The 26,272-nt window shown below is 44.1% G+C and overlaps 1 protein-coding gene across 12 annotated transcripts in view; it reads left to right on the top strand.

The window, feature by feature from the left end:
• DST (dystonin) overlaps positions 1-26,272 on the top strand; it is a 517,500-nt gene that overhangs the window by 433,602 nt on the left and 57,626 nt on the right. For all 12 annotated transcript variants that reach the window (XM_061146340.1, XM_061146344.1, XM_061146341.1 and 9 more), the window contains 10 exons: positions 1,245-1,406; positions 2,851-3,021; positions 5,479-5,645; positions 8,970-9,129; positions 9,328-9,654; positions 10,331-10,415; positions 11,708-11,949; positions 13,056-13,262; positions 24,971-25,090; positions 25,258-25,365. In XM_061146340.1, coding sequence (XP_061002323.1) covers positions 1,245-1,406; positions 2,851-3,021; positions 5,479-5,645; positions 8,970-9,129; positions 9,328-9,654; positions 10,331-10,415; positions 11,708-11,949; positions 13,056-13,262; positions 24,971-25,090; positions 25,258-25,365 — 1,749 coding nt within the window. The remainder of the gene's footprint in view (positions 1-1,244; positions 1,407-2,850; positions 3,022-5,478; positions 5,646-8,969; positions 9,130-9,327; positions 9,655-10,330; positions 10,416-11,707; positions 11,950-13,055; positions 13,263-24,970; positions 25,091-25,257; positions 25,366-26,272) is intronic.

Raw genomic sequence — 26,272 nt, forward strand, 5'->3', positions numbered from 1 at the left:
GGCTCAGATGTCATTTGCCAGCGAGCAGCAGGCCTCCTTAGAGGAGCCGGTAAGGATTCTTGTCCGGGAAGGCCCATCTTATCATCTTGCTCCTTGGCATTTTCTGTACCTTTTTTTTTTTTTTGGCTTTTAAAAAATTTATTTTATTGAAGTATAGTTGAGTTACATGTTGTGTTAATTTCTGCTATGTAGCAAAGTGACTCAGTTATATAGGTACACTTTCTCATACTATTGTCCATTAGGATTTATCACAGGATGCTGAGTGTACTTCCCTGTGATGCACAGCAGGACTTTGTTGTTTATCTGTCTTATTTTTTACTTGTTGTTACTTGAAGGATCATTGCTGTGCTGGGTTGGTGTCTGCCGTACGTCAGCATGGATCAGCCACAGGGACACACACGTCCCCTCCCCTTGTGCCTCCCTCCCGTCCCCTGACCACCCCTCCAGGCGGTCACTGAGCCTTGGTTTGAACTGAAGCATAGTTGATTCACAAAGGGTAGTTTCTGGCATACAGCAGAGTGACTCATGGATACGTATAGGTGTACATATTGTGTTTCTCTGTTCTTTTTCGTTACGGAATGGATGTTGAGTAGGGTTGCATGTGCTATATGGCAGGACTTGGTTGTTTATTCATTCTTTGTGTAATAGCTTGCATCTTCTAACTCTGAAGTCCCAGTCTGCACTTCTCACCTTGGCAACCACGAGTCCATTCTCTGTATCTGTGAGTCTGTTTCTGCTTTGTAAATAAGTTCATCTGTGTCATATTTTAGATTCCACATATGCGTGATATCATAAAGTATTTATCATTCTCTTTCTGACTTTCTTAGTATGATTATTGCTCGTTGCATTCATGTTGCTGCAAATGACATTAATAAAAAAAAGAATGAAATAATGCCATCTAAACCTTTTTTTACTAGTTAAATTGGAGTGATAGGAGATTCCTAGTGCTGTGATAATGAAGTGATAGAGAAGATATGTCCACTCTTGTTTTCGTTTCATAAGTCATCTGATGAAATGCACCTAGAATACCATTCCTGAATATTTCTGAGTGGTTAGGATAATATTATGAATTTATGTTTAGTTTTTTACTACTATTTGTAAAGCAGACTAGGCAGCAACACATGACTTAGGCACCCAGGGTTTTCTTTATCTGTAATAATCCATACCAGCTAGTTGAACAGATGTTTGTATTTGGGGACTGTCGGGTCCGCTAATTCAGATAATCATTGTTCTTTGAAATGTAGGTGTTCCAAAAGGAAGAGATCGAACCCCTGCAGGTCAAGCATCAGGATGTGAACTGGCTGGGGCAGGGCCTCATCCAGAGTGCCGCCAAGGGCGCCAGCACCGAGGCCTTGGAGCACGACCTGGACGACGCCGGCGCGCGCTGGAAGACCCTCAACAAGAAGGTGGCGTGGCTCTCCCTCCCTGTGGATTGGTGGCCAGTGTCTGCTGGGACCCCCCCGTCCTGTGTCCGATAGCCCAGCCTCCCCACCCTGCCTGCTCCTTGGCCGCCCTGTGACCCATGGCCCATCCTGGCGTCCCCAGGGCTCGGGGCGCAGACGCAGGCAGCGAGCTGGGTGAGGCGGGCCCTGTCTGGACGGTGGCCAGGTCCTCTGCCCTGGGCGGGGACAGTGCACGCACCTCTGAGGGCACGGGCTGCTTGGCACCTCAGATCAGTGCCACACAGGGGCCTGGGCTCCCCGCTGCCAAAATGGTCTGCTTATTTTCCAGAGAACTTGGAAATCTCACTTTTTACGTGAAACCTAATTTTCATTCATCAGCAACTCACTCCGCACTGTGTAACAGCTCACACAGCGCAGCCGTGTGTCTGTCCGGCCTGGAGTGAGGGTTTGCACCTCACTATGGATCGCTGAGTCCAAATGTCATTTGATGAAATGAAGATCCCCCTTTCCCAAATGTGCATGACAGAAAACACTGGGAAGTAACTCTGCTAGCTTAAGGAGATGATGCTGAAATACAACGGCAGCTCTTTATGTGACAGAAGTGATCAGAAAAGGGTTTCGGGGTGGCAGGGCTCGTCTGGTGGTGGAGGGAATTGTTTCTGGAGTTTTTCCTGCTCCAAAATCTTCCTTGGTGGCCAGATCTCAAAACAGCATTTATCCTTCTTTAGAGTCTGATTCATACTGTAGTGCTACTCACACACAACGGGGGTGCAGTGTCAGGTATAAATATATTCCATGGTACTTAAACTATCTTTGCCAAGTACTTGTCCAGTCCAAAAAGAAAAGACCTTTGAGGGGGCGATAGGGTATCTCTGTGTGGGACACAGAGACTCCATTTACTGGAGGACAAAGGCCCTGTCTTGTTAAGAGAGGCCTCTATAGAGCTTGGAGCTGGCAGAATTTAATTGGATACTTCGTAGTTATTTTGTGTGGCTGAATGTAATTCTGATTCTCTCTATTAAATAATAGTTTTTTTTTTAAGTCTTAGTCTTTAAAAAAAATTATTATCCTTGATTTTCAACGTAGGAAATAATGGAGTCCCATGGATAACGGTAAAAATGAAAAAGGCACTGTTTCTTTCAGTAACCTTAAAATATTTGAACCATTCTTTGCTAATCATCGGTGTATTGGATACATCCAAAACCCGAGAGTCCTCCTCTTTGGCATTGACAGGTTGAGAGGGTAACCTTATCTGCTCGGCTGACTTGCTGATGAGCTTGTCTCCTTCCTGTCTGTATCCTGCCCACGAGCAGTGCCTTGAGTAAGTTTTAAGTGAGAAGCAAGAGAGAATCCGTGATCAGTGGGCAGACGAGCGTGGACAGGGCAGGCTGGTGGGCATGTGTGGCTTCTCGCGAGCACGATGGTAACTGAGGCCCCGGCTGTGCAGGTGGCCCAGCGGGCAGCTCAGCTGCAGGAGGCCCTGTTGCACTGCGGGCGCTTCCAGGACGCCCTGGAGTCGCTGCTCAGCTGGATGGGGGACACCGAGGAGCTCGTGGCCAATCAGAAAGCCCCGTCCGCCGAGTTCAAGGTGGTGAAGGCGCAGATACAGGAGCAGAAGGTGAGTTAGCCAGCGCGCATCCTGTTTCCTGTTATACCGTAATAATGAGAGTAAACGTTTACCTTGTGACTCTCTCTGTGTTAATAGGACGTCTTCATTAACCAGTAATCAATGTTCTAGACCTTGTTTTGTTAGTCATTCAACAAATATTTGTCCATCATCTGCCACAGGTTAGTCATCCTTGCAGGTGCTGGAGCTATACTGTCAAATAAAAAACATAAAAGTTCTTCATCAAGTTTAAGTGTTAGTGGGAAGGGAAGAACAGGGAGAAAGAGGCAGTAAACAAAAATAAGCAATTAGTGTTAACGTGGGCCACTGATAAGTAAAGCCGGGGTGGAAGGTAAGAGCTGGGAAGAGACAGGATGAGGGTGGGGACAGGAAGTGCAAAGTAGAGAGGGGACATGTACAATTTAAAAAAAAAAATTGCGCAGTCAAGGCAGACCTCACTCACCGAAAAGGTGACTTCGGACAGAGTTATCATGGTTCTTTGATGCACTAGCTTGGTGCATATGCAGTTGTCTATTGTATGGGGTCAGTATGGGCAGTTCGTCATGGTTCAGCCTGTACTGACGAGGCAGAGAGTTGATCCCCTACGCTCAGAACTGGGCTCTTGTGTCTTTTGACGCTGCACATACAGGACCCAGTTGGAAAGACACTCCTTAGAGGGCTGCTGACTGCTTAGGGCGACACCTACAACTTCTGTGGTCATTGGGAAGCATTAATGACCCGTCCAGAATTGATTCATGTCACCCATGACTTGAAATGCCACATGGCAGCGGGGGGCTCCTGGCATACAGCGGATTGCTGAGGTTTACCTTTAAAAAGGCAAGATGCTTAAAAAAAGGAATGGATTCAGAGGCTTGGTTGGGTTTGGGCATCCAGTACTACTCTCTCTGAAAATTCTTTGAAGACTTTGGTATCTTGAGAAATTAATTAGAAATAGATTTAGAGGTAAGGAATAAAGAAGCATAAGAGGAAACACATTGCATTTGTTTGGTTTTTGGAAAAAAGTGATACTTATAATATGTAATAAAATATTTTGAGTAGTTTCTATGATAAATATAATATATACAATATGGTGTTAAGTAAAATAATATAACTGTTACCATTCATGATTTAATTTAAACCTGTAGTATTTACCCAGAGTTAAATGAACAATGCTTAGCCAACAAAGCCTGTCTGTCGATTTTGCTCTTAATTGCTAGAAGCTATTCATTAAAGTTTACTGAAAGTAATCCACTTAATTTTTCCCTTTACTGCCTAAACCACCTGTCGTACTTTGATTTTATGACCTCTGACCTATGTCAGGAGAGGACGTCTCTTCCCTTCTCTTGAACCCTGTTCCTCTCTGCTCCTGTGTGGTGGTCTCTTTTAGATTGCTATTTAACTTCTTGTTTTGTATTGGAGTATAGCTGATTAACAATGTAGTGATAGTCTCAGGTGGCCAGCAAAGGGACTCAGCCACACACACACATGCATCCGTTCTCCACCAAACCCCCCTCCCATCCAGGCTGCCGCGTACCATTGAGCAGGGTGGGCTTGGTGGCGATCGGGATCGGTCAGGGTCAGGTTCAGGCAGCAGTGGTATTCAGTGTTCTGTGTGCCTTGCTCACCACTCTGCACGTGGTACCTGGGGATGGCAGTTATTACTGAAATGCTTGTTTTGTTTAAGTGGAAGAAGGGAAGCCTGATTTTTGGCTCCCTATGTCAAACACTCCCTTCCAGGCTTCTTGAAATGAAGAATTGGATTGCCTTTTTTCCCTGCTGCTCAGTCCTGAAGTGTTAGTCTTCTTTAGCCAACTTTGAATATTTCTGACATGTTTCACTCTGGTCATTGTGGAAATGCTAGTTAAAGGCTCTAGTTTTTATCCTCATAAAGAATTTTAGGAGCTATCCTACCTCCACAAAGCAGCCAGGAGCCTCCGGTTTCAGCCTCATTGACTTGTGAACCGGTCTGAGTCTCAGCTTCCCTTCTGTGGTAGATTGTTTACCGTGGGAAAAGGGTTTGAAAATAGTGATGATTTTTAATGATCTTTTCTGTCTCAGTGGGACAGATCATTGTTAAGTGTTAGGGTGTTCCCATTTCATTATAGTAATGAGGATTTTGCATTTCCAGTGCAGTACAGTTTTCCTGAGTAGTAGCACCCTTCTACCCCGTTATCTTGTATTAAAAAGTTGAGAATGAATGGTTTAGTGGCCTTATCAATATTCATTTTATTTACTACGAAAAGCCTCTGCCACAGTGTCTAACACAGTAGTAATGAATCATTAAATAGAATGAGGTATTTGGAAAAGCTCTACTTCTCAAATCCTTTTGTATGTGAACCCATGCAAAATTATTTTTGTCATGTGTCAAAAGTATGCCACAAAGCATATGTTTTGCATATGTTTATACAGTTATTCCTTTATTTCCTTTCCATTTATTTATTGTTTTTCTATTTACTATTTTTTCCTAAGCTTCTCCAAAGATTGCTGGATGACCGCAAATCTACCGTGGAGGTGATCAAACGGGAAGGAGAAAAAATCGCCGCCACAGCTGAACCTCCAGATAAAGTGAAGATTTTGAAACAGCTGAGTCTGCTGGATAGCCGATGGGAGGCGCTACTTAGTAAGGCCGAGACGAGGTAACGTAAATGCTGCCAGGGTTTGGGAAGAGCAGCAGTGGCTTTTGTACTATTTCTCATATTTTGGTCTGACTATTTCAAATTGCTCTTTTCCTGTGTTTGTCACGTATGTGAGCATAGAGGGCAAGGGTGGTGGCGTCTCTTCTCATTCCTCCGATGGAGATGTCTTGTCGTCCCTAGATCTTTCCCAACTCTTGCCTGTTGGTTTTGTTTTTATTTATTTATTTGCTTGACTGTGATCTGTCTGAGTTCAGCACACAGGGTCTTATGTTGAGGTGCACTGACTCTCTGGTTGCATCACGTGGACCTAGTCGGCTGGTCGCAGTGTGCAGGCTTAGTTGCTCTGCAGCGTCTGGAATCTCAGTTCCCCAACCAGGGATCGAACCCGTGTCCCCTACATTACAGGGTGGATTCTCATCTGCTGGACCACCAGGGAAGTCCTTATCACAACTCTTTAAGAACCATGTTTCCCTCGCGGGGTCCTTTATTCATTCATTTATAGCACAGTTATTGCCTGCCTGCATTCATCAGGCAGGGCCAGGCGTTCCAGGGTGCACTAGTCAGATCACCCCTACCCTCAGGGAATACTGTAGCAGGGTTTGGTGGCCGTTGAAGAGCAGGGACAGATGTGATGGTTCAGAGTGAAACCTGCACCCAGGGTGCCGTGATAGCAGAGAACCAGAAGAACCTGGCCTGGGGTGGGGAGGTGACAGGCAACCTCTGGTTTTTTTCTATTTTTGTTTCTAGTTACGTTTTGACTGTCTAATAATACTTTTTAAATGGTGCCCTCAGTTTCTTAATTTTATGTTTGGCCACAACCTGCGACGTGTGGGACCTTAGTTCCCAATCCAGGGATCAAAGCTGCACCCACTGCAGTGGAAGCCCTGAAAGTGCGAAGGCCTAACGGCTGGGCCACCAGGGCTGTCCCGAGCTCTGGTTTAAGGTGGAGTGGGAGGTGTCTGGGGACTGAGGCCGGTGGGGATGCTGTGGCGTTTACCAAGGTGAGGACCTGGAGCGTGGCTCCACTGGGTTTCATTACATTTCTTTTTTTAAATTTTATTACAGTACACTTGATTTACGATGTTTTCATTTCTGCTATATAGCAAAGTGACTCAGTTGCACACATATGTGTGTGTATGTGTGTATATATAAATATATATATATATATATGTATATATAAGAACATGGGCTTCCCTGGTGGCTCAGAAAGCGTCTGCCTGCAATTCAGGAGACCTGGGTTCAATCCCTGGGTCAGGAAGATCCCCTGGAGAAGGAAATGGCAACCCTCTCCAGTATTCTTGCCTGGAGAATCCCATGGATGGAGGAGCCTGGTAGGCTGCAGTCCATGGGGTTGCAGAGTTGGACACGACTGAGCAACTTCACTTCATATAAGAATGTATATATACATTCTTTTAAAAATATCCTTCCCCATTTTGGTTTATCATTTGTCATGGGATACTGAGTATAGTTCTTTCTTCATTCTCTCTGTTGACACCACATTGACCCATGTCAAGTCCTTGTGACGCTGGAGTGTATACTGGTTGGGTTGGAAACAGATGACCCACTGAACAGAATGAGCGTCTCCACACATTCCTACCTTCTTTGGAACTCTTGATAGGATGGTGCAGAGAAGGGTTTGTCTAATCTTGAGAGTAGAAGGAAGCGTTCTAGGACGAGTGAGTAAGGGACTCCCAAGGAGGCTGGAAGTTTCACATTTCCTCTTATGTGTATCAGTAGATTATTCCTTCTGTGTAATGCCCTAGAATTACTATTACTACCTTGGGAGAGGCACTCAGTACTTTTTTTAAATAAACAAAAGTCAAAATCTCTGCTTTCCTCCCAGGACTGTCCTTTTCCTAAGCCACTCTCACAGTGGTATTAAGTGGAGGGATTGTGGTCATATTGTGATTCAGACACCGATTGCTAGATCCCCTTACAATTTAAATCACAGCCAATTAAACCTAGTCTCAAAAGTTATTTCCATTGATTCTAGGTGATTGGATACTATTTAATAGAATTTAGAAAGCAGAGTCATAGTGATCATCCAGAAGTTAAAAATAAGATAGTAATTTATTCATTTTTTTTAAAGGTCAAATGTTTCAACTGAAAGTTTTAAAAATATATACATATGTGGTTTGTGATAAAAAGATACAGAAATTGTTAGGGTGGCCAAAAAGTTCATTTGGGTTTTCCAGTAAGATCTTATGGAAAAACCCTAACAAACTTTTTGGCCAGCTCAATACATTCAGTAGCATGTGCCAGTTTTCCATGATTCCCTTTGTCCCCATAGAACATCCATTTCTCAAATCAGGCAGTTTCCTAAGAATTAAACATGATGACAGGTTAAGACAGCAGCTCTTGGTCCCAGCAGAAATGATTCGCAGAATTGAATACTGAATCAGGTTCTCTGTATACAGACCAAAACAATCACTTGCCCTCAATGGAAACCGAGGACAGTTCAAGCAGGTTTTAACTTACACGGCGCCTTTTTAACGGAGGAAACAATGAATTTTCTAAAAGCATTTCAAACTCTGTTTTGTAAAAGTCAGAGAAATAGTTCTTCTGTTTCATGATATTTTAGCCCATAAAATAATAACTCTTGCTTCAGGGAAACATACCTGACAGTATACTTTTTAAAGGAGGAGAGGAATCCCTAGTAATTTCAGTGCAGGGGATGCTTTATTTTTCAAAACTTGAATCTAATTTTGACCATTTGACTAAAGCAATCTCAGTAACTGGTGCTCTGGCTGAATTTAACTAATTTGTAAAGCATAGAATATATATTCAGTAAATATTACCTATTATTATCATTTTTATTGCTGCTATTGTTATTATAACATTGATGGACAGGGAGGCCTGGCGCGCTGTGATTCATGGGGTTGTAAAGAGTTGGACACGACTGAGCGACTGAACTGAATTGATGATTATAGCTACTGTAAGAATTATAATGAGTTACTTAAGACTTTCATAAGATTCAGGTACTTGAGGTTGGTCTTTGTTCAGTTTTAAGAATTAAAGGAGAATTTAATAGGAAAACTTTAAAAAAAAAAAAATTGTAGATACTTCTTTTATTTTTTTCAGCCACACTGAGTGGCTTGAGGGATCTTAGTTCCCCAACCAGGGATTGAACCCTGGCAGGGGACGCTCAGGGAATAGAAGAGCTGTTTCGAACTGTCCTCTCAGTGTGAGAAGTTTTGACTTTAACCTTAGATGTTTTCTACAAAAAGTGTTGGGAGCGGAACGCAGGAGCGTGAGCGAAGCTTTCTGTTGACAGCTTCCCACATTCCTCATCCCCGAGTGACCTTCCTGTTGGCGTGTTTTCAGGAACCGTCAGCTGGAAGGTATCTCCGTGGTAGCACAGCAGTTTCACGAAACCTTAGAGCCGCTGAACGAGTGGCTGTCGACCACGGAGAAGAGGCTGGCGAACTGCGAGCCCGTTGGAACCCAAGCGCCCAAGCTGGAGGAGCAGATTGAGCAACACAAAGTAAGGCTCCCATCGCACTCCTGGGATCTAGTTGTCCCTTTCCTTTGTGGTTTTATGACGCACGTTTGAGTTACGTGCTATTGTGTGATGCCTCAGTTCAACCTTACACCCATTTCACGTATCATCTTTCTGTTCGATTTATGTTGTCATTTTTATTTGTCCCATTCTTTTTGTTTCCCTTTTTTAAACCTTGTTTAGGCCTTAGAAGATGACATCCTGCATCACAATAAGCATTTACACCAGGCCATTAGCATTGGCCAGTCTTTAAAGGTTTTGAGCTCCAGGGAGGATAAAGATATGGTGCAGAGTAAACTAGACTCCTCCCAAGTGTGGTACATTGAGATTCAAGAGAAAAGCCACAGTAGGTCTGAGCTGCTGCAGCAGGCTCTATGTAACGCTAAGATTTTTGGGGAAGATGAAGTGGAGCTGATGAACTGGCTGAGTGAAGTGCATGACAAGCTGAGGCGGCTCTCGGTCCAGGACTCCAGCCCCGAGCGGCTGTGGATGCAGCAGGCTGAGTTGCGGGTATTTTGGTTTATTTCATTTTTTTCATTTCAGTTGACCTTATTTTCTCAGTTCTCTTTATTTCTGTATTATTTTATGTTCTCAATGATTTAGGTTAATTCCTGTACTCAAAAAAAAAGACATTGCCTTTGTATACAGTGACCTTCTTTGAAATTGAAGTATAGTTGATCTACAGTGTTGTGTTAGTTTTATGTGTTCAGTAAACTGATTCAGTTTATGTATATATATATATTCTTTTTCAGATTCTTTTCTCATCTAGGTTATTTAAAATATTGAGTATCGTTGTTCCCTGTGCTATACAGGAGGTCCTTGTTGTTTATCCATTTTATATATAGTAGTGTTATATTCAATTACTTTTATTGAAATCACATGTAATGTCAGAAGGGATTCAGTTTTTCCACTAATAGATTGTTCATTTTTCATTTTACTATTTCATCATTGTATACAAAGGCCCACAATTAACCAATACTCCAGTCTCTCCACATAGCTCATTTTCTGAGTAGGGGAGAGAATTATGAGAGATGAACCGAGACGTGGGCACAGTGCTGAAACAGGGAGAGGTCAGTGTGAGAGCAGTGAGGAATGTTTGAAAATGTGAGGTGTTTTCTCAGAAAACTGAAGCCTAGTTAGCATTCTCCCAAGATGAGCTGATAACAAAGTGGCCCCTGTATTTCAGGTTCTGCAGGAGGACATCCAGCTTAGGAAACAGAACGTAGACCAGGCGTTGCTGAACGGCCTGGAGCTGCTTAAACGAACGACAGGTGAGCTGCCTTTCGAATCCTCATTCCACGGACGTTGTGCGTTGCCTTCAGATACTTTGGAGATGGGGGAACACAGAGCTCTTTAGAGTTTGGGGCCAGTCCAAGACTTCGTTCTGGAGAGCACTCTGAAGGCCGATCAAGGGGGTTTTAGGATATGATTTCACTTTTTTCTCATGATCTCACTGAGTTTTTAAGGAAAGTTTTGTGTATTACTCATAACACTGAGCAGTGGTCAGAGAATCGCGTGGCAGAATGAACTTAGCTTTCCACTTGTGGAAAGCAGTTGTTGTAGATGTAGAGTGGTTGTAGACACTGGTGTAAAATTTTAAGAGAGGTGGTATTTGGTGACACATAGTGTGACTGTGCCCAAGCTTCCCTTCTCTGTGCCTGAACTCATCAAGAAAATCAATGCTGACTGGTTTTTAGTAATCCCTTTGGCTGTAAGAACCTCTCGCTGTATCCGTATTCAGCTCAGCGCGTGTGTGGTGGGGGCAGGTACTGTTCATCATGCATGGGAGGAATTTGGTATCATAGCTGCAGCCTTACGCTTGGAACATGATGCCCAGGACGCATTCTCTGTGTGTCTGAAAATTGAAGAGAGGCAGGTGAAGATCTGTTGGAGCAGTACAGATGAGTTTATTATTTTTAACACACACATGGATTATACATTGGAGGAGGAAATGGCAACCCACTCCAGTATTCTTGCCTGGAGAATCTCACGGACAGAGGAACCTGGCAGGCTACAGTCCATGGGGTTGTAAGAGTCCAAGAGTCGAACATGACTTAGCAACTAAACTACCACCACCCAGACTGTACCTAAACATGTGTATGCCTGTGACAGGCACCATTCTAAATACTTTGCAAATATAAACTAATTGAATTTTTATCACAACCTTATGAAGTAGGTTCTGTCCTTGTAATAAGTACTCAGGGGCACAGAGAGGTCAGGTATCTTGTGCAAGGTAATGAGTCACAAACTCAGTATTTGAACCCAGGTGGTTTTTAACCTTAAACACGGAAAGACCATACAGATAGACGAAAGGTGATGCTTTTCACAAAACAGAAGGTGCCGTAGTCCTTGACAGTTTTTGTATTTGCATTTGCAGAGCTGTTGACATCGGCCAGAAATCCTCAGAAAGATTCAAACCTAGAAAAGGAGTTTTCTTGAGTCAAAACTTCTTAAGAAAAATGTCTCCTCTCCCCCACCCCCCTAAAATCTCATCAGCGTAGCATCACCTCTGCAGAACTCTGCTTCCCTTTTCCTGAGTTATAACATGCCTTTGAAATTCTAGGTGACGAAGTTTTAATCATTCAAGATAAACTGGAAGCCATTAAAGCGAGATACCAGGACATCACTAAGCTGAGCACGGACGTTGCGAAGACCCTGGAGCAGGCGCTGCAGCTCGCACAACGGCTGCAGGCCACCCACGAGGCGCTGTGTGCCTGGCTGGACAAGGTGGAGGTCGAGCTGCTCTCGTACGAAACGCAGGTTCTGAAGGGAGAGGCCGCCAGCCAAGCCCACGCGAGGCAAAAAGTACGCTCCGACCCACGCTCTGTGCGTCGGCTTGTTATCTCCCGGGGGAGGCCTGGTCACTCGGGGCAAAGTGACGTTTATCACGTGTCACCACTAATGCGCTCAAGGACGCCTTTGCGGGCGCGGACCCAACAGAAACTGGCAGCGGGCCAGCTGTGTGAGCTTTTAGGAGCCCAGACAAGAGAACAGCGTCTTGTCATTTGTCCCTTGAACCTTATGGTGGGAGTATACTTAATTATGCATAGAAACAGGAAAGAAAGGGCAGTGATCACTGTTTCAGAGACACACATAATTTGGTCGAGATAATCACATGTTTATAAGGTCGATGCATGGCATGAGGTGGCTTTCCTAATCATGTTGCAAAAATTGGTATTCTCCCATGCTGAGTGTCTTTCTCAGAGGGGCCAGCCTCCGTTTTCATCATCCCTGAGGAATGACCACACTTGGGTGCGGGGAGTTAGGGAGGCTAGGTTCACTGAGCCTGTGATGATTCAGCAGGGGTGATTTAAAGCCAGTGTGTCCTCTTTTTGAGGGTCACCCCACTCTGGTCCTGACTTTCCTTTTAGTTTTCTGGTGCCTGATTACTTTTTTTACATTAGTTTTTGTTAGAGCATACTTGCTTTGCAGTGCTGTGTTCCTTTCTGTTGTATCACACAGTGAGGCCGCTGTACGGATGCATGTATCTGCCTTTTTTGGATTTCCTTCCCTTTGAGGCTGAGGTCACCACAGCCCTGAGTGGGGCTTACTGAGCAGCTACACGGGAGATTCTCGTCAGTTATCTGTTCTGGGTCCCGATTACTTTGAGGTTACCAGCAAGCAAAGAATAATCCATATTAACCTGCTGGGTTTGGGTTCCCAATTTTTAAACGCTGATATTACGTTTCAAAGCTCAAATCGTGCCATGTTGACAAGGGGGTTGTCCTGAGCTTTGTAGGGAACGGTTTCCCCTGTGTGAAGTACCTGTGCTGTATAGAACGTGACTGCTGCCAAGGGGCCCACGCTGCGTGGTGCCTGTGAAGGGCTCTGGCCCCGAGGGCACTTGGAGGGGAAGCGCGTCCAGCCGTGGCGTGTCCCCCAGGCCTGTGTCTCTCGGCTTGTGTTCCCAGGAGCTGCAGAAGGAAGCTAAGAGCCACAAAGCCCTGCTGGACTCGCTGAACGAGGTGAGCGCCGCGCTCCTGGAGCTGGTGCCCTGGAGGGCGAGGGAAGGGCTGGAGCGGACGGTGGCCGAGGACAACGACCGCTTCCGCCTGGTGAGCGACGCCGTGGCGCAGCGGGTGGAGGCCATCGACGCGGCGCTCCTGCGGGCCCAGCAGGTAGGCGGGCGCGTGCTTCCCGGAGCCTGTCCTCCCAGTGGCCTTTCCACCCACCGGTCACACTGTCAGAGCGACAGGAGGGGCTGAGAAGGGTCAGCGGGCTCGTGCGGGCGTCTGTGCGCTGGGTGGGGCCCGGGTCTGCGTCGTGGGCAGCTGTCTGCCCTCTGGTCTCCGGCCTCGTCCCCCCGTCGGCCAGCAGAAGGAGCAGCCCCGCTCCCTCACTCCCTGCACAGAAGGCCTTTTGTCTCCACGTGTGCAGGCTGCTCATGTTGATTTCAGTCCCTGGCTAGGTCACATCTGTGTGCACATAAGTATTATTTTTTTTTTTTTTGAGTTATCATGTAAGTCACTATTAACGTTCCTTGACATACATGGCAAAGAAAGACTGAATTCTTTCTAAAAAGGAAACCATTGTGTTGGTGATGTCTTTTTTTTTTTTTCTGGAGATGACTGAAAGGGGAAAAAATGATCGTTTCTGACCTGTCTGCAGCTCACACAGAGCCTCTGGTTCCAGAGAGTTTCATAGGCTCCACCCCTTAGCCACAGCTCAGTCAGAAGACTGTGGGCAACCAGGGGGGTCTTGGATCCAGAAGCCTGTGAGACTTGTTTGGATTAACTTGTATTGAGATCTCTGGATATTTACATTAAGTCATCAGCCTTTTGTTGCAGGCTTTCTCTGATGGGGTTAGTGCGGTTTTGCTGTGTACTGTAGAGTGGGGCTCGGGAAGGTGGGTGACTCAGCCTTACTCATCCAGGCCAAAAGCAAGACACACTAACCAAACAGACTAGGCAAGAGCATCCAGAATGTGTTCTCTCAGGTCGCTGGAAAAGCGCAGTTTGTCTGGTTCTGAAGCGTGGCCCCTCGCCCCTCATTTGAGTGCCGTGCTCTGGAATCCCCAGAGCTGCCAGAATACAGTATTAGCAAAAGGCTCGCCTGAGATATTTTTTTCTAGGGAGACCTTCATGCATGAGGAATGTATTTGCATGGCTCTGTTTTCAAACTTGGGAGGAATTTGTATGCCTCATTATCATAGGAAAATAAGCATGTTTACTTGTGAGGTTATTCAACTATTTGAAAAGAGTCAGATTATTTTTTCACCAAAATTGCTAACGACCTTTCCGAGTTGGCACTGAAGACTTCTCTAAATAGCAAGACAAATATTCTGTCCCTTGGGAGTAGGGCTCTCTTGAGAAGTTGATCGTGGTTGGCTCGTTCAGTGAAGGACGATGGTAGTGAGGGTGTAACCAAACTAAGGTTTGGCTGCTTGCCTCTCATAAGCCAGTAATTCGAGAGGCAAATGTCAGGAGAGAGGCAAGGTGCTTTAACTATTAAGAGTGGGCTGTCTAGGGGAAAGGGAGACTCATGTCCAGAGACCAATTCCAAAGATTCTGCTCAGCCAGGACCGTTTCTAAAGGAGAGAAGGAGGACGAATCTCTGAATCATGGAGGCAGGAGGGTGGCTTCTGCCTCTGTCTCCATTGAGTGCAGGTGGCTGGCTCTCTCTTCAGACGTTATCTTGCTGTGATCTTTGGCAGGATTGCTTAGGGGGCTAGTGGGATAGAGGGCTAGTCATTTTTAACTGCTTGCTTCTTACTTCTTCTAATCTAAGAAAAGAACCAGCAGGTTAGGCAAGGCATGATGTGCGTTCAGGAGGGCATAAGTCAGGAGTCAGTTTGAATTGCTTAGTGATCTCATTCGTCTCATTAGGTTCTTTTAAGGATAGAGGGAAATACTAATGGGCAAACAGGAAAGGGGCAAAGAGCTGCTTTCAAGCGCAGGTGACAGGCTGAGTGCTGTGTTAGTTTGTAAGCTCTGCTGAGTGCCAAGATCATTAAACTGGAGTCCAGTTCTATTCAAGGTTTTCCACAAGTTGGTTTGTGTTTTCTAGATCCAAAACATATATTCTGTAGGAAAATAACAATTAATGGGTTTTTTACTGGATAAAGTCATTCCTTATTGAAAATTTCAGGACTTTGTGAAAGAATGCAGGAAAAATTCATGGAAGCAAGATCATGCAAACCCTGTGGTCTGAATCCTTCAAGCCTTGCTTGTGAGAGAGAGGGAGAGTGTTTGGATAAAGCATCTCACTGCCGCTAGATTGTAGCTGATATCAGTGCCATTGGCCTGTTAATATATCCTGGTGGTTCATGTGTATTTATTGTCTGTATATGTGCATTCCTTTGAAGTGCCTGCAAATCTGTCCAGTGAAATACCTCCAGTAGTAAAGAAAACCAATAAAACGCACTTTTTTGTTGTCCAGTTGCTAAGTCGTGTCCCACCTCTCCATGACCCCATTGACTGCAGCGTGCCACGCTCCCCTGTCCTTGACTAACTATTTGTTTTCTCAGATTCGTGTCTATTGAGTCAGTGATACCATGCAACCATCTCATCCTCTTTTGCCCCCTTCTCCTTTTGTTTTCAATTTTTCCCAGCCATCAGGGTCTTCTTCCAGTGAGTCAGCTCTTCACATCATGTGGCCAGAGTGTTGGAGCTTCAGCTTCAGCATCAGTCCTTCCAGTGAATGTTCAGGGTTGATTTCCTTAAGGGTTGACTGGTTTGATAGCCTTGCTTGTCCAAGGGACCCTCAAGGGTCTTCTCCAGCACCACAGTTAGAAAGGATCAATTCTTTGGCCCTCAGCCTTAAAAATGCACTTAAGCCAGTTAAAAAAAAAGAGAGAGAAATTAGAAGAGAAATACCTTTCCAGTAAGGCTGAGATGCACTGTTCAGAGCTGGTGTGTGGGGAGTGACCTCCCTGGGGTCCTGCCTCTGGTGTGTAGTGGAGTTGTGATCAGGACTTAGTCCCGGTCGCATTCTACTCCACCCTGGAGCCTCTTTGCAGATCAGGTGGAGAGGAAAAGTCCTAAACGGTGATCTGGTTTTTTCTAACCTCCCTTCATAATCTGAAGGAAAGCACTATTATCACTACAAAGTAGAAATATGAGGATATCTCCAGAAAGGGCTGTGAACCATGGGCATCCACGCTGAAAGGATCAAGAAATCTCTCACTCTGGGCAAGTTTAAGAACACATCCATGCCTGTCTTTCTGGTTTGACAGATTTACTTTTGTATTCAAAAGAATAGCTTCTGAACTCATTATTTCCAAGTTTAGAAAAGACGTAATATATCTTTGAAATTATTTTATAACCTTGCCCAATTGTAAATGTTTGGAATTAGGACCAGAATACAGTTTGATAGTAAAATGCTTGTTTTCTGTTTATCCAGTGATAATACTTCCATGAAATACAAAAGGAATTGTGTAAAAAGAAAAAAATTCCACTTGGACATGAGCCACATATTTTGTAAATGCTATTTTATGTTGTATAAACAAATCATCTCCCACTTTGTTTCTTCTCCATCTGAACCAAGGACAAGATCTGGCCGCATCTGTCTTTCTCTGTACACCTTTAGTCACATACAACTTGTTTTATTAACAGCTGCTCCCTCCTGGGTCCCTCCCCCGACACCCCACCCACGAGTGCCAGCGTGAGGGTATGGGCCTTGAAAATGGCTTGGTAAATTTTACATTTATAAATTTAATGCTGTGTCCCCAAATAACCTAAGTTCAGCTAGACTGAAAATAACTGAAGGGGCTGTTTTCCAAGCAAATTTCTCATAAGATGTTTTAGTCTTTTGACATTAAGATTGTCTATATACAGACCTGCCTCCTTGATACTGTTATAAGCTACACTTTGGAACTCCTCAGCTTTAGGGAAGTTGTGAACGGTCAGGTCACCGTCTCGGGTTATATTCATCTGTGTGGAAGACGCCAGGGAAAGATGGCAAAGGGCTGAAGTCTAAAGAGAAGTGGGAAAAGTGCGTCCAGATACCTTCTCATTAGCACGTACCGCGTATCCACCCAGTACACTCAAAATACGTCTGATGTTATATGGTTAGGTTTTTCATGTTAATTCTGTTATATTACATAGCAACTTTGAAAAGATCTGTCATTGAGTTTTGAGAACATAGGGCCAAGAGCCTTACATAAATTTGAGTGATGTTTATTATTATTTTGGAAGTAATAGAACAGCTTCAATTATAGGTGAATGCAATGAGCATGGTGTCCGTTTGTTGTGACCGGTTAATAAGCTCCTGAATCTGACTTAGCAAATTTGCAAGCATCAATATTCTGAAGAGGATTTTTTCAGTTGGGCCCATTCATAAGTTTTAGGAAAAATCTGAGTAGATTAAGGCAGCTTCTTAAGTAGTAATAATGGTCTTTATATAAAAGCAAAACAGCTGCCTCCTTCTCACAAGGCCTGCCATTATCTGAGTTAGAAACTGTAGGTATTTCAGCATGTTAAACCCACACAAAGCAACGTATCTTTGTTGCTTTCTTTCTCTTTCTGCTCATTGAATTAAATGAGCCACGTGGAAATGGGGAAATGCACTTTTGCTTCGAAGATGTAGACTTTACCGCCCGAGTTCAGGTCGCTGTGATTATTTAAACCCCGGGATGTTTGTGTTCACTTCACTTCACTAGCCACGTATAAATGTAGTTTTCAGGACGTGCTGAGGTGTGTATCTCACAGGGTCTGGGTATCCCAGGCACTCTCTGGCAGTTCTGATTGCCTGGCTTGTTTTATTGGGCCATCATGAGCCCCCCAGTATAAAGGCATATGGGTGCAATTAAAATAAACAGCTCACTGGGTCATTAGGGATCCGCCTGGGAGAAAAATAACACCTGTTAATTTCTTTTAAAGAACTAGAAGGAAACCTCCCCCACGGAAGTGAGATTTGTTTAGACCTTCCAGGTGTTGGGGTAGGAAAATATGGGCTGGGGTATGAATAATGTGAAGGAGAATGGAAGGAAATGCTAATGGAAAGAAAGCGCTAACACCCTCTCAGAGTAAGAAGGTGCCCTGAAGGTTTAGATCTGCTTATCACTTAAGTCTTTCTTAAACCTCTGCTTCCGCTCAAGTGAAGCTTTCTGGAGAGATCCAAAAACAATTTGTCAGAGATGGGAGAGACATTTAAATAGTAAGTTAAAACTCACCGCTTAATGACTGTTGTGGTATTTGAGCCGATTTTGGTGAAACCCCATGAATAATTTGAATTCTTAAGTCGAGACAGTACCCAGGCAGAGGGCCATACCAGGGCGACTGTCGCACGGGCTCGGGTCAGACCACGGGGTTCGAATCTCAGACCCACATCTACAAGCCGGGAAACCTCTGGCAAGTCAGTCAGCCTCTCTCTGCCTTGGCCTTCTCAGCTGCAGATGAGGTTAGTGGTGGTACCCACTGGATTTAGTTGCTGTGAAGATAAAAGGAGGGAGTCTTGCATGTTCAAGCACTTAGAACAGTGTGTTCAGTAGAATCTTGGTCGTTAACTGTTTTACAGAGTGTTTTTCGGGAACATTTAGAGATTAACCAATTAAAATGTCTTTTACCAACTTGTAGGAAGTTTCTAAAATTCTAGTTCAACTAGGAATTAGTGTAGTTGGGGTTGATGGTTGGACTGACTCCACAGATGATGCCTATCAGACTGTTTCAAGAATGTAGTTTAGGATGCTAACATTCTCTACAATTCATTTGAAGTCTTTTTTTTTTTTTTGCTACTTACATGGGCAGTAAGCAATTTTATAAAAATTTGGTGTAGGGAGCTTTCTGTCTATGTTACTCAACAAGTAAAATAAGCCACATTTATGGTCTGTTAAAGAATTCTCACATTAAGTAGTTATTTGAAAGAGTCCCAGATCTAAATAAAATGCCTTGCTTAATTGTAAATTGCTTCATGTAGACCCTGCAGCTATCCCTTTTGTTGTTGGATAATAAATATTTTCTAACTTAATAAAAAAAAATTCAAAAGACAGAAGGGACATTTCTGCTTGAAGTCTTGTTTTCTTTTAGCAGAGCAAATATTTGCCTTGGTTAAAAAAACAGTGTTTGAGTTTCAGCTTTCCATTTTGGCAACTTGAGTATCATCACACTGTTTTTCATTGGATGCTTTTTTTTTTCCCTTAGGAAAGGGAGACTTAGTATTAAACTAATATTAACACTAACAGTCTGACTTTCTTTATTAGGACTGTCATATAAATACTAAAAATAGCCTGAACACAAGCAAAAGGGTTGGGGCATCACTTTATTTTTTCAAGGACTGGTAGAAGAAAAAACTAAATTTTATTTATTCTGCAGCATTGGCACTCAGGTGGAAAGGCCTGAACTATTTTTTCTCAGCTATGTGCCAAGTGCACCACACAGTAGAGCTGTGCCCAGGAGTTTGATCATGTGCAGTTTCAAAGCCAATGATCCAGACTCTTCCACTTGTCTCATGATGATTTCTTTTTCCACATCTGAAGCTGCTGAGTTGATGAAACTTTTTTTTCCTCTTCACATTGATCTACAATTGCTAATGAGTAGTTCCAGTTGAAACTAAGTCTTGTCCTAACAATTATTGAACCAGATGAATTCAGATAGAATTTTTCAGATGCCTTATCAGGATTCCTTCTGGAGTCCACATTGTTCTGGCTTGTCCCCATAGCAGCAAAAGTGATGAATTAGTGAGCAGAACACAACCAATACCACTACATGCAGATCACAAGGCGGCTTCAAAAAACAGTGCATGATGTTATGGGAAACTTAGAGAGGAGAAAGGCTTCTGCTTGAGTATATTAAATGTGCAGAGTCATTTTAGAAGTACAGTAAGTCCCCTCCATACAAACAACCCACATACAAACGAGTTCCATTCCAAGAGCACTTTCTTCAGTCCAGTTTGTTTGTAAGTCCAACAAAGTTAGCCTACGTACCGAATTGGCAGTATAGTACTGTACTATCATAGGTTTATAATACTTTTCACACACAAATAATACCTAAAAACACACACACACACACACAAAATAAAGGAAACGTTTTTGATCTTACAGTACAGTGCTTTGAAACAGATAGTGGTGGTGGTGATTTAGTCACTACGTCATGTCCAATTCTTGCAACCCCAGGGACTGTAGCCCCCAGGCTCTTCTGCCCGTGGGATTCTCCAGGCAAGAACACTGGAGTGGGTTGCCATTTCCTTCTCCAGAAAAGTATAGTAGCACAGTACAGTAGCTGGCATACAGGGGCTGGCATCCAGTGAAGAGGCAAGAAGAGTTACTCCCTAGAGGAGGGAGAGGAGGTGGGCGATGGTGGAGCTGAAGGATCGTCCCAGCCGGAGACGGAGGGCAAGCGGCAGTTCCTCGCATGCCTCACGTTCTGGTTCCTTGTTGGAACCAGGTGCGCATTTGCACCTTTGAAAGTTCGCCCCTCGAAGGTTGCTGTGGAGGGGACTTACTGTGTGCCCTGGTGGGGGAGCTCGCCCACTCCGAGCATTCAAGTCTGTGTATTTCTGTCTGGGACAACTCGGCCTGTCAGTGATCCTCTCAGACGTGTGACCCTCGGCAGGGCACCCATGGGCCATGTGTCTCAGCCTCCCACGTGATGGCGTGACTGCTACCCACACACCAGAGGGGTCTCAGAGCAGCCTGGCTTTGTATCCTTTTCGGTTAGATGTTGGTTTAGGTTCAGATTTTGTTCAGGCAACATTTCTAGAGATTGTTAAGTAAAGGTCTGTTAAACCACATCTTCCCTTTGATATCCTTATGCTGTCAATTTTTAAAGGTAAATGTCAAAAAATATTGTTGTTGTTCAGTCGCTAAAGCATGTCTGACTCTGTGACCCCGTGGACTGCAGCATACCAGGCCTCCCTGTCCTTCACCATCTATCTCCTGGAACTTGCTCAGACTCATGTCCATTGAGTCGGTGATGCCATCCAACCATCTCATCCTCTGTCCTCCCCTTCTCCTCCTGCATTCAATCTTTCCCAGTATCAGGGTCTTTTCCAGTGAGTCAGCTCTTCACATCAAATGGCCAGAGTAGCTTCAGCATCAGTCCTCCCAATGAATATTCAGGACTGATTTCTTTTAGGATTGACTGGTTTGATCTCCTTGTAGACCAATGGACTCTCAAGAGTCTTCTCCAGCATCACAATTATAAAGCATCAATTCTTCAGCACTCAGCCTTCTTTATGGTCCAGCTCTCACATCTGTACATGACTACTGGAAAAACCATTGTGTTGACTATTTGGACCTTTGTCAGCAAAGTAATGTCTCAGATTTTTAATACATTGTCTAGGTTTGTCATTAGCTTTTCTTTCAATGAGCAAATGTATTTTCTGGTTTGGTCCCATATTTTAATAATTTATCTAAATTTTTTTCTATCTAAACTTGTTGACTAAGAGAAATTAACTTTCAAATAGCTTCAGTATTTATTTACTCATTCATGACCTGGCAAAGGTGAAAACAAGCGGGTACATGATAGGTAGAAAAAAAATCTTGATAAATAACAATTCAGTAATAATATTATTAAGGCTTTTCACCTGTATAATTGGTGACTTTTTACTTGTGAGATTGGAGCCATCACAGTGACTCATTCGATACTATCTCATTTGTACCAGGTTATACTGGCAGGTAATTATATGCTCCGTGTTGACGAGGGGAAGGCCAGACTCTGCTTGTGGGAACAGGAATCAGTACATCCAGGACAACTTGGCAGCATAGTTCGAAAAGAGAAAATGCGCACAGGACTTGCCGATGAGAGGTTACCCACACAGAGGTTCTTTGTTTTTTTAATTAACTTGTTTTAAGATCATTGTAGACTCCCGTGCAGTTGTCAGATGTAATATAGAGTCCCCCTTGTAAAGCTTCTTCAGTCTCCCCAGTGGGAGACCATCTTGCAGAATTATGGTCCAGTGTCACAGCAGGAAGTCGACACAGAACGTTTCCATCAGGACGCAGGACGTGTCCATCACAGACCCTCGCGCCGCCCCATTATAGCTGCATTTGCCCCTCCTGTCTCTGCCTCCTCCTCAATCCTAGCCACAAATCTGGCCTCCATTTCTATAATTTTATTGCTTTAAGAATGTTTGAGTACCTTTCAGCCACAAGGTATCACCCTGTCTCCTCTCCACAGTGACTTGAATTTTAGATCTTTTATTACAGTTCTTCCTCAGGCCCTGGGCTCTGTTAGTTTTTTCCAGTCTTTTCTCTGTCGTTCGGGTTGGGTAATTTCTGTCATTCTGTCTTCCATTTCAATGAGTCTTTCCTCTGCCCTGTTCCGTGGTCTCATCCTCTGAGCTTTTACTGTAGTTGTCATATTTCTAAGTTCTAAAATGTCCATTTGGTTCTTCTCGGTGTATTATGTGTCTTTTACAGATTTTACCTTTTGTTGCTGAGGCCTTCTGATTTTCCCCTCGTTTCCACTGCACATGAGATCGCCCCAGTGTGTCTTTATCACGGCTGCTGTCAGGTCTGTCAGATCATTCTGAGGTCACCTGGGGGCCAGCCTCTGCTCGTGATCTTCTTTAGTTCTGTCTCGGTTCCTCGCGGTTCCTGGTGCCCTGCGTCTTGGGCCTCAAATCGGCCTTCTCCTTGGGTGGGCAATCCCTAGCACCACTCTGGCTGAGACAGCGGGGGTGCCGCCCAGAGAAAGGAGAAGTCCGTGGACCCCGGGGAACTTGTGTGACCCCTGAGCTGGGGGCGCCCCTCACTGCTCGGTGGGGCTGGGAGCTCCCCGGCACTGTGGTCAAGGGGCCGCCTCTCCACTGAATGCTGTGCAGATCCTGACTGTGACAGGCCTCCCCCGACACCCCCCGAGGAGAGGAGGAGAGCCCCCCGAGACGGCAGGGGCTGCAAGTCCAGGCTCCCCACCGCTCTGCCCAGCACTCCCCACTGACCCGGGGCAGAGGTCTGTGCTCTCCCGGGAAGTGAGAGGACCTGCTCCCTGCTGGGCTGACGTCACCCTGGCAGGGGTGTCGGGCCAAGCCCAGGAGGGTGGAGACCGCTGGGCTCCCCATTCAGCCCTTGTTGGCAGGAGGGTAGGGAGCCCAGGGCTTTGTTCTCTGGGTGTTTGGTTAGAGCAGGACGCTTATTGTCTAGACGCTTTGTGTCTTACAAGGCTTCCCCTTTCCTGCACCTTTGACTAGAAAGAGGCTCTCCTGGGGGGCCTTGTCTGGTCTCTGGGTGCTTCTGGGGGACAGTTTCTCCAGCATCCCGTCCAGGGTATGGGAGCAAAAGAAAACCCAGGGGGCTTGCCTCCTTGGTGTTCCTCGGGTCCAGGATTTACACCAGTTCTGCTTTCCTCTCTCTCCCAGATGCGCCTCGTATGTGTTGTGTATGATGCCCGGGCTCTGAGATGCATCAGTCCTTGGGTGAAAAGTATGTCTTCCCCACCCTCCTGTGAATCTGCAGAGTGTTGCCTTGTGTTTTAAGAGCATGAGTTACCTTCCAGTTTAGTTTCTTACCTCGACCCTTGCCCCCCTCCGCTTGTTATCCCCCAACCCCAAACTGGATTTCCAGGTGCTCTTGAAACATTAGGGGCTTCCCTGGTGAATCAGATGGTAAAGAATTTGCCTGCAGTGCAGGAGACCCAGGTTCGATCCCTGGGAAGATCCCCTGGAGAAGGAAATGGCAACCCACTCCAGTATTCTGGTCTGAAGAATTCTATGGACAGGGGAGCCTGGCAGCAATCCATGGGGTCACAGAGTCGGGACATGACATTCCTGCTGACACTTGAAAAATTGGAGGTTCTGGCGGTACTGGACTGAAAATCACAGGGTCCCTCCCCTTTGACTCTCTGCCGAGGTGTTGTTAATTCCCATCTATAGTCTGCACGGTGTTGACTGGTATCGCTTGCCTGCTGTATTCGTGTATGATAACTGGGAGGCATGGGGTGTATCTGGTACAAGGTATAGAATGTGTTCACACTCTGATTTAGAAGTCACCTTCTAGGAATCAACTCTAAGGGACTCCTTAGAGATGCCAACGGAAATTTATTTACATTTATTTACAAGGATATCCATTACAGCGTTGTTTGTATAACGTCAGACAAATGCAGAGAACCTAAGTGAAAATATACAAGGATGCTGGGATACAATGATGGTATTTTAAAAGTCACACTTTTGACACGGGAAAGGTTCACCATAAATGAAAAAGAAAGAGACTGTCTGTACGGTATTATCCCAGCACTTTCTCAGTTTTAACTTCTGAAAGAAAATTCACTAAAATAACAATCGTATTAACTTCAGCTTTTAATTTTCTTCTGTGTATTTTTCTGTACTTTGCAGATTTCGACCATAAATTATTCTTGTGATCAGGAAAAGAAAAATCTCTTAAAATATTTAAAAAGGCTTTTGAAAATGTATTCTGCTGTTATTAAATGAGAGGCAAAATATGATGCATGAGACATTTGGGGTATACTCTGCATACATAGAAAGATATTTTCCACAAGCAATAAATAAATGGGACTATGTCATTCTTTTTGCTAGGAATTGCGGACTTTGATAGCAGAATGTTACCTGCGTATCACATTAAAGTGATAAAATGAAGGATGAAGTGATGTAAAGATGGTGTCTAGCCACTTTTATAGCCGCTTAATTTGTATAGTATTGTAAAGAGAATCCTTATATCACCACCAGGGAGAAGGCAGCAGTGTGAGCTATCCTCAAATCATTACCATGTTATGGATTCAGCACATTTTAAGAGGTTGTGTTTAATTTCTCTGTGGAAAGTCCTCCTTTCTCTTTATAACATGAGTCACTCTCATGGATTATTTCAGGTTGCCATGAGGAGACAGGCCCAGATTTTCCATTTATGTGATAAGGATATTTGAAAGACATGTAGGTAGATATTTCTCTGGCACCAGTTACAGGAACTTGCTGACCTGATTATTTATCTTTTGTTTAGTTTGACCAAGCGGCCGATGCTGAGTTAGCCTGGATTAATGAAACAGAGAAGAAATTGACGTCTCTGGGTGACATCAGGCTTGAGCAAGACCAGACCTCCGCTCAGCTGCAGGTTCAAAAGGTGAAGACACACATTTCCAGTCACATCTACATGGTTTGTCAGCGTGCTCCAAGGAAATGCACTTGCATGATTGAGTGTAACTTAGTCATTTTAACTGCTTTGCCTAATTGTTTTTGTTTTAATCATGTGCTCTCTTTAAAAACAAATCTTTATTTTGGTAAATACAGACATTCACCATGGAGATTTTGCGACACAAGGACATTATTGATGAGCTTGTTAAATCTGGACATAAAATCATGAGCACGTGCAGCGAAGAGGAAAAGCAGCCTATGAAGGTACGATCTCATACACGTGACCGCTGTGAGACCCGTGAGCAGACAGCTTTCACTCTTAAGAAAAGCTCTTTTCCTTTATCCACAGCTGCTGTTTAAACAGCCAAATCGTTAGTTTTAAATAAAGCATTTTTCAGGCTTACAGAATAACAGTGAAAAGAATACTCCTTAAGGGAATCACCCTGGGGATAATCTTTTTTAATAGACAGAAAAGCTATTAAGGTTTGAATCCTTGAGTAACTGGGACCCATTAAGCATCCAATTAATGTTTGCTGTATTATCATTGCTATTATCAGAGTAAATTGTTATTCTATACGTCAACTGTTGTTTATAGGCTTCAGGAACATTAGGTCCTCTGGAGTCGAAACAAAACCTGAAATACATAGTTCTCTGTAGCTTAAACCCATTCTGTGCAAAGCTTCAGTAATCCACACAGAAAGGAAGGAGTGGGGTCATTAAGGAGGCTTTCAGTTTATGTCGTTTTAATGATCTTTACATTGGTGGGAAAGCAGCCTCAGATAAAAATGTTTAGTTAAATTAATATTCAGACCTCTGAGCAGCATAAGGAAGTTAATGCTTCTCATAGGAAAATAGCCCATGGCAGAAAAACATGTATGTTATACAAATGTCTATGCCTAAGGTCCCATTGAAAAGATGATGCATTGCTTTTAAGGTATACCATAGGCAAGTAATAGAATGAATGCACAGTGTGTGTTGATATTTTTTCTCTTTTATTTAAATACTCCACAGTGGCACTTGCTTTTAATATAATCTGTATTATTTTTGCAAAGAATCTGATGTGAAAAATATAGATGATCATGAAAGAATCTCTGTGTTATTCTGTGGTTTCTTAGGTTACTGTTGTGCTTTGTCTTTTGCTGTTGGATTACAGTGAATTTATACCATAATC

The sequence above is a fragment of the Dama dama genome, chromosome 7, assembly GCF_033118175.1.
Source record: "Dama dama isolate Ldn47 chromosome 7, ASM3311817v1, whole genome shotgun sequence".
NCBI lineage: Eukaryota > Metazoa > Chordata > Mammalia > Artiodactyla > Cervidae > Dama > Dama dama.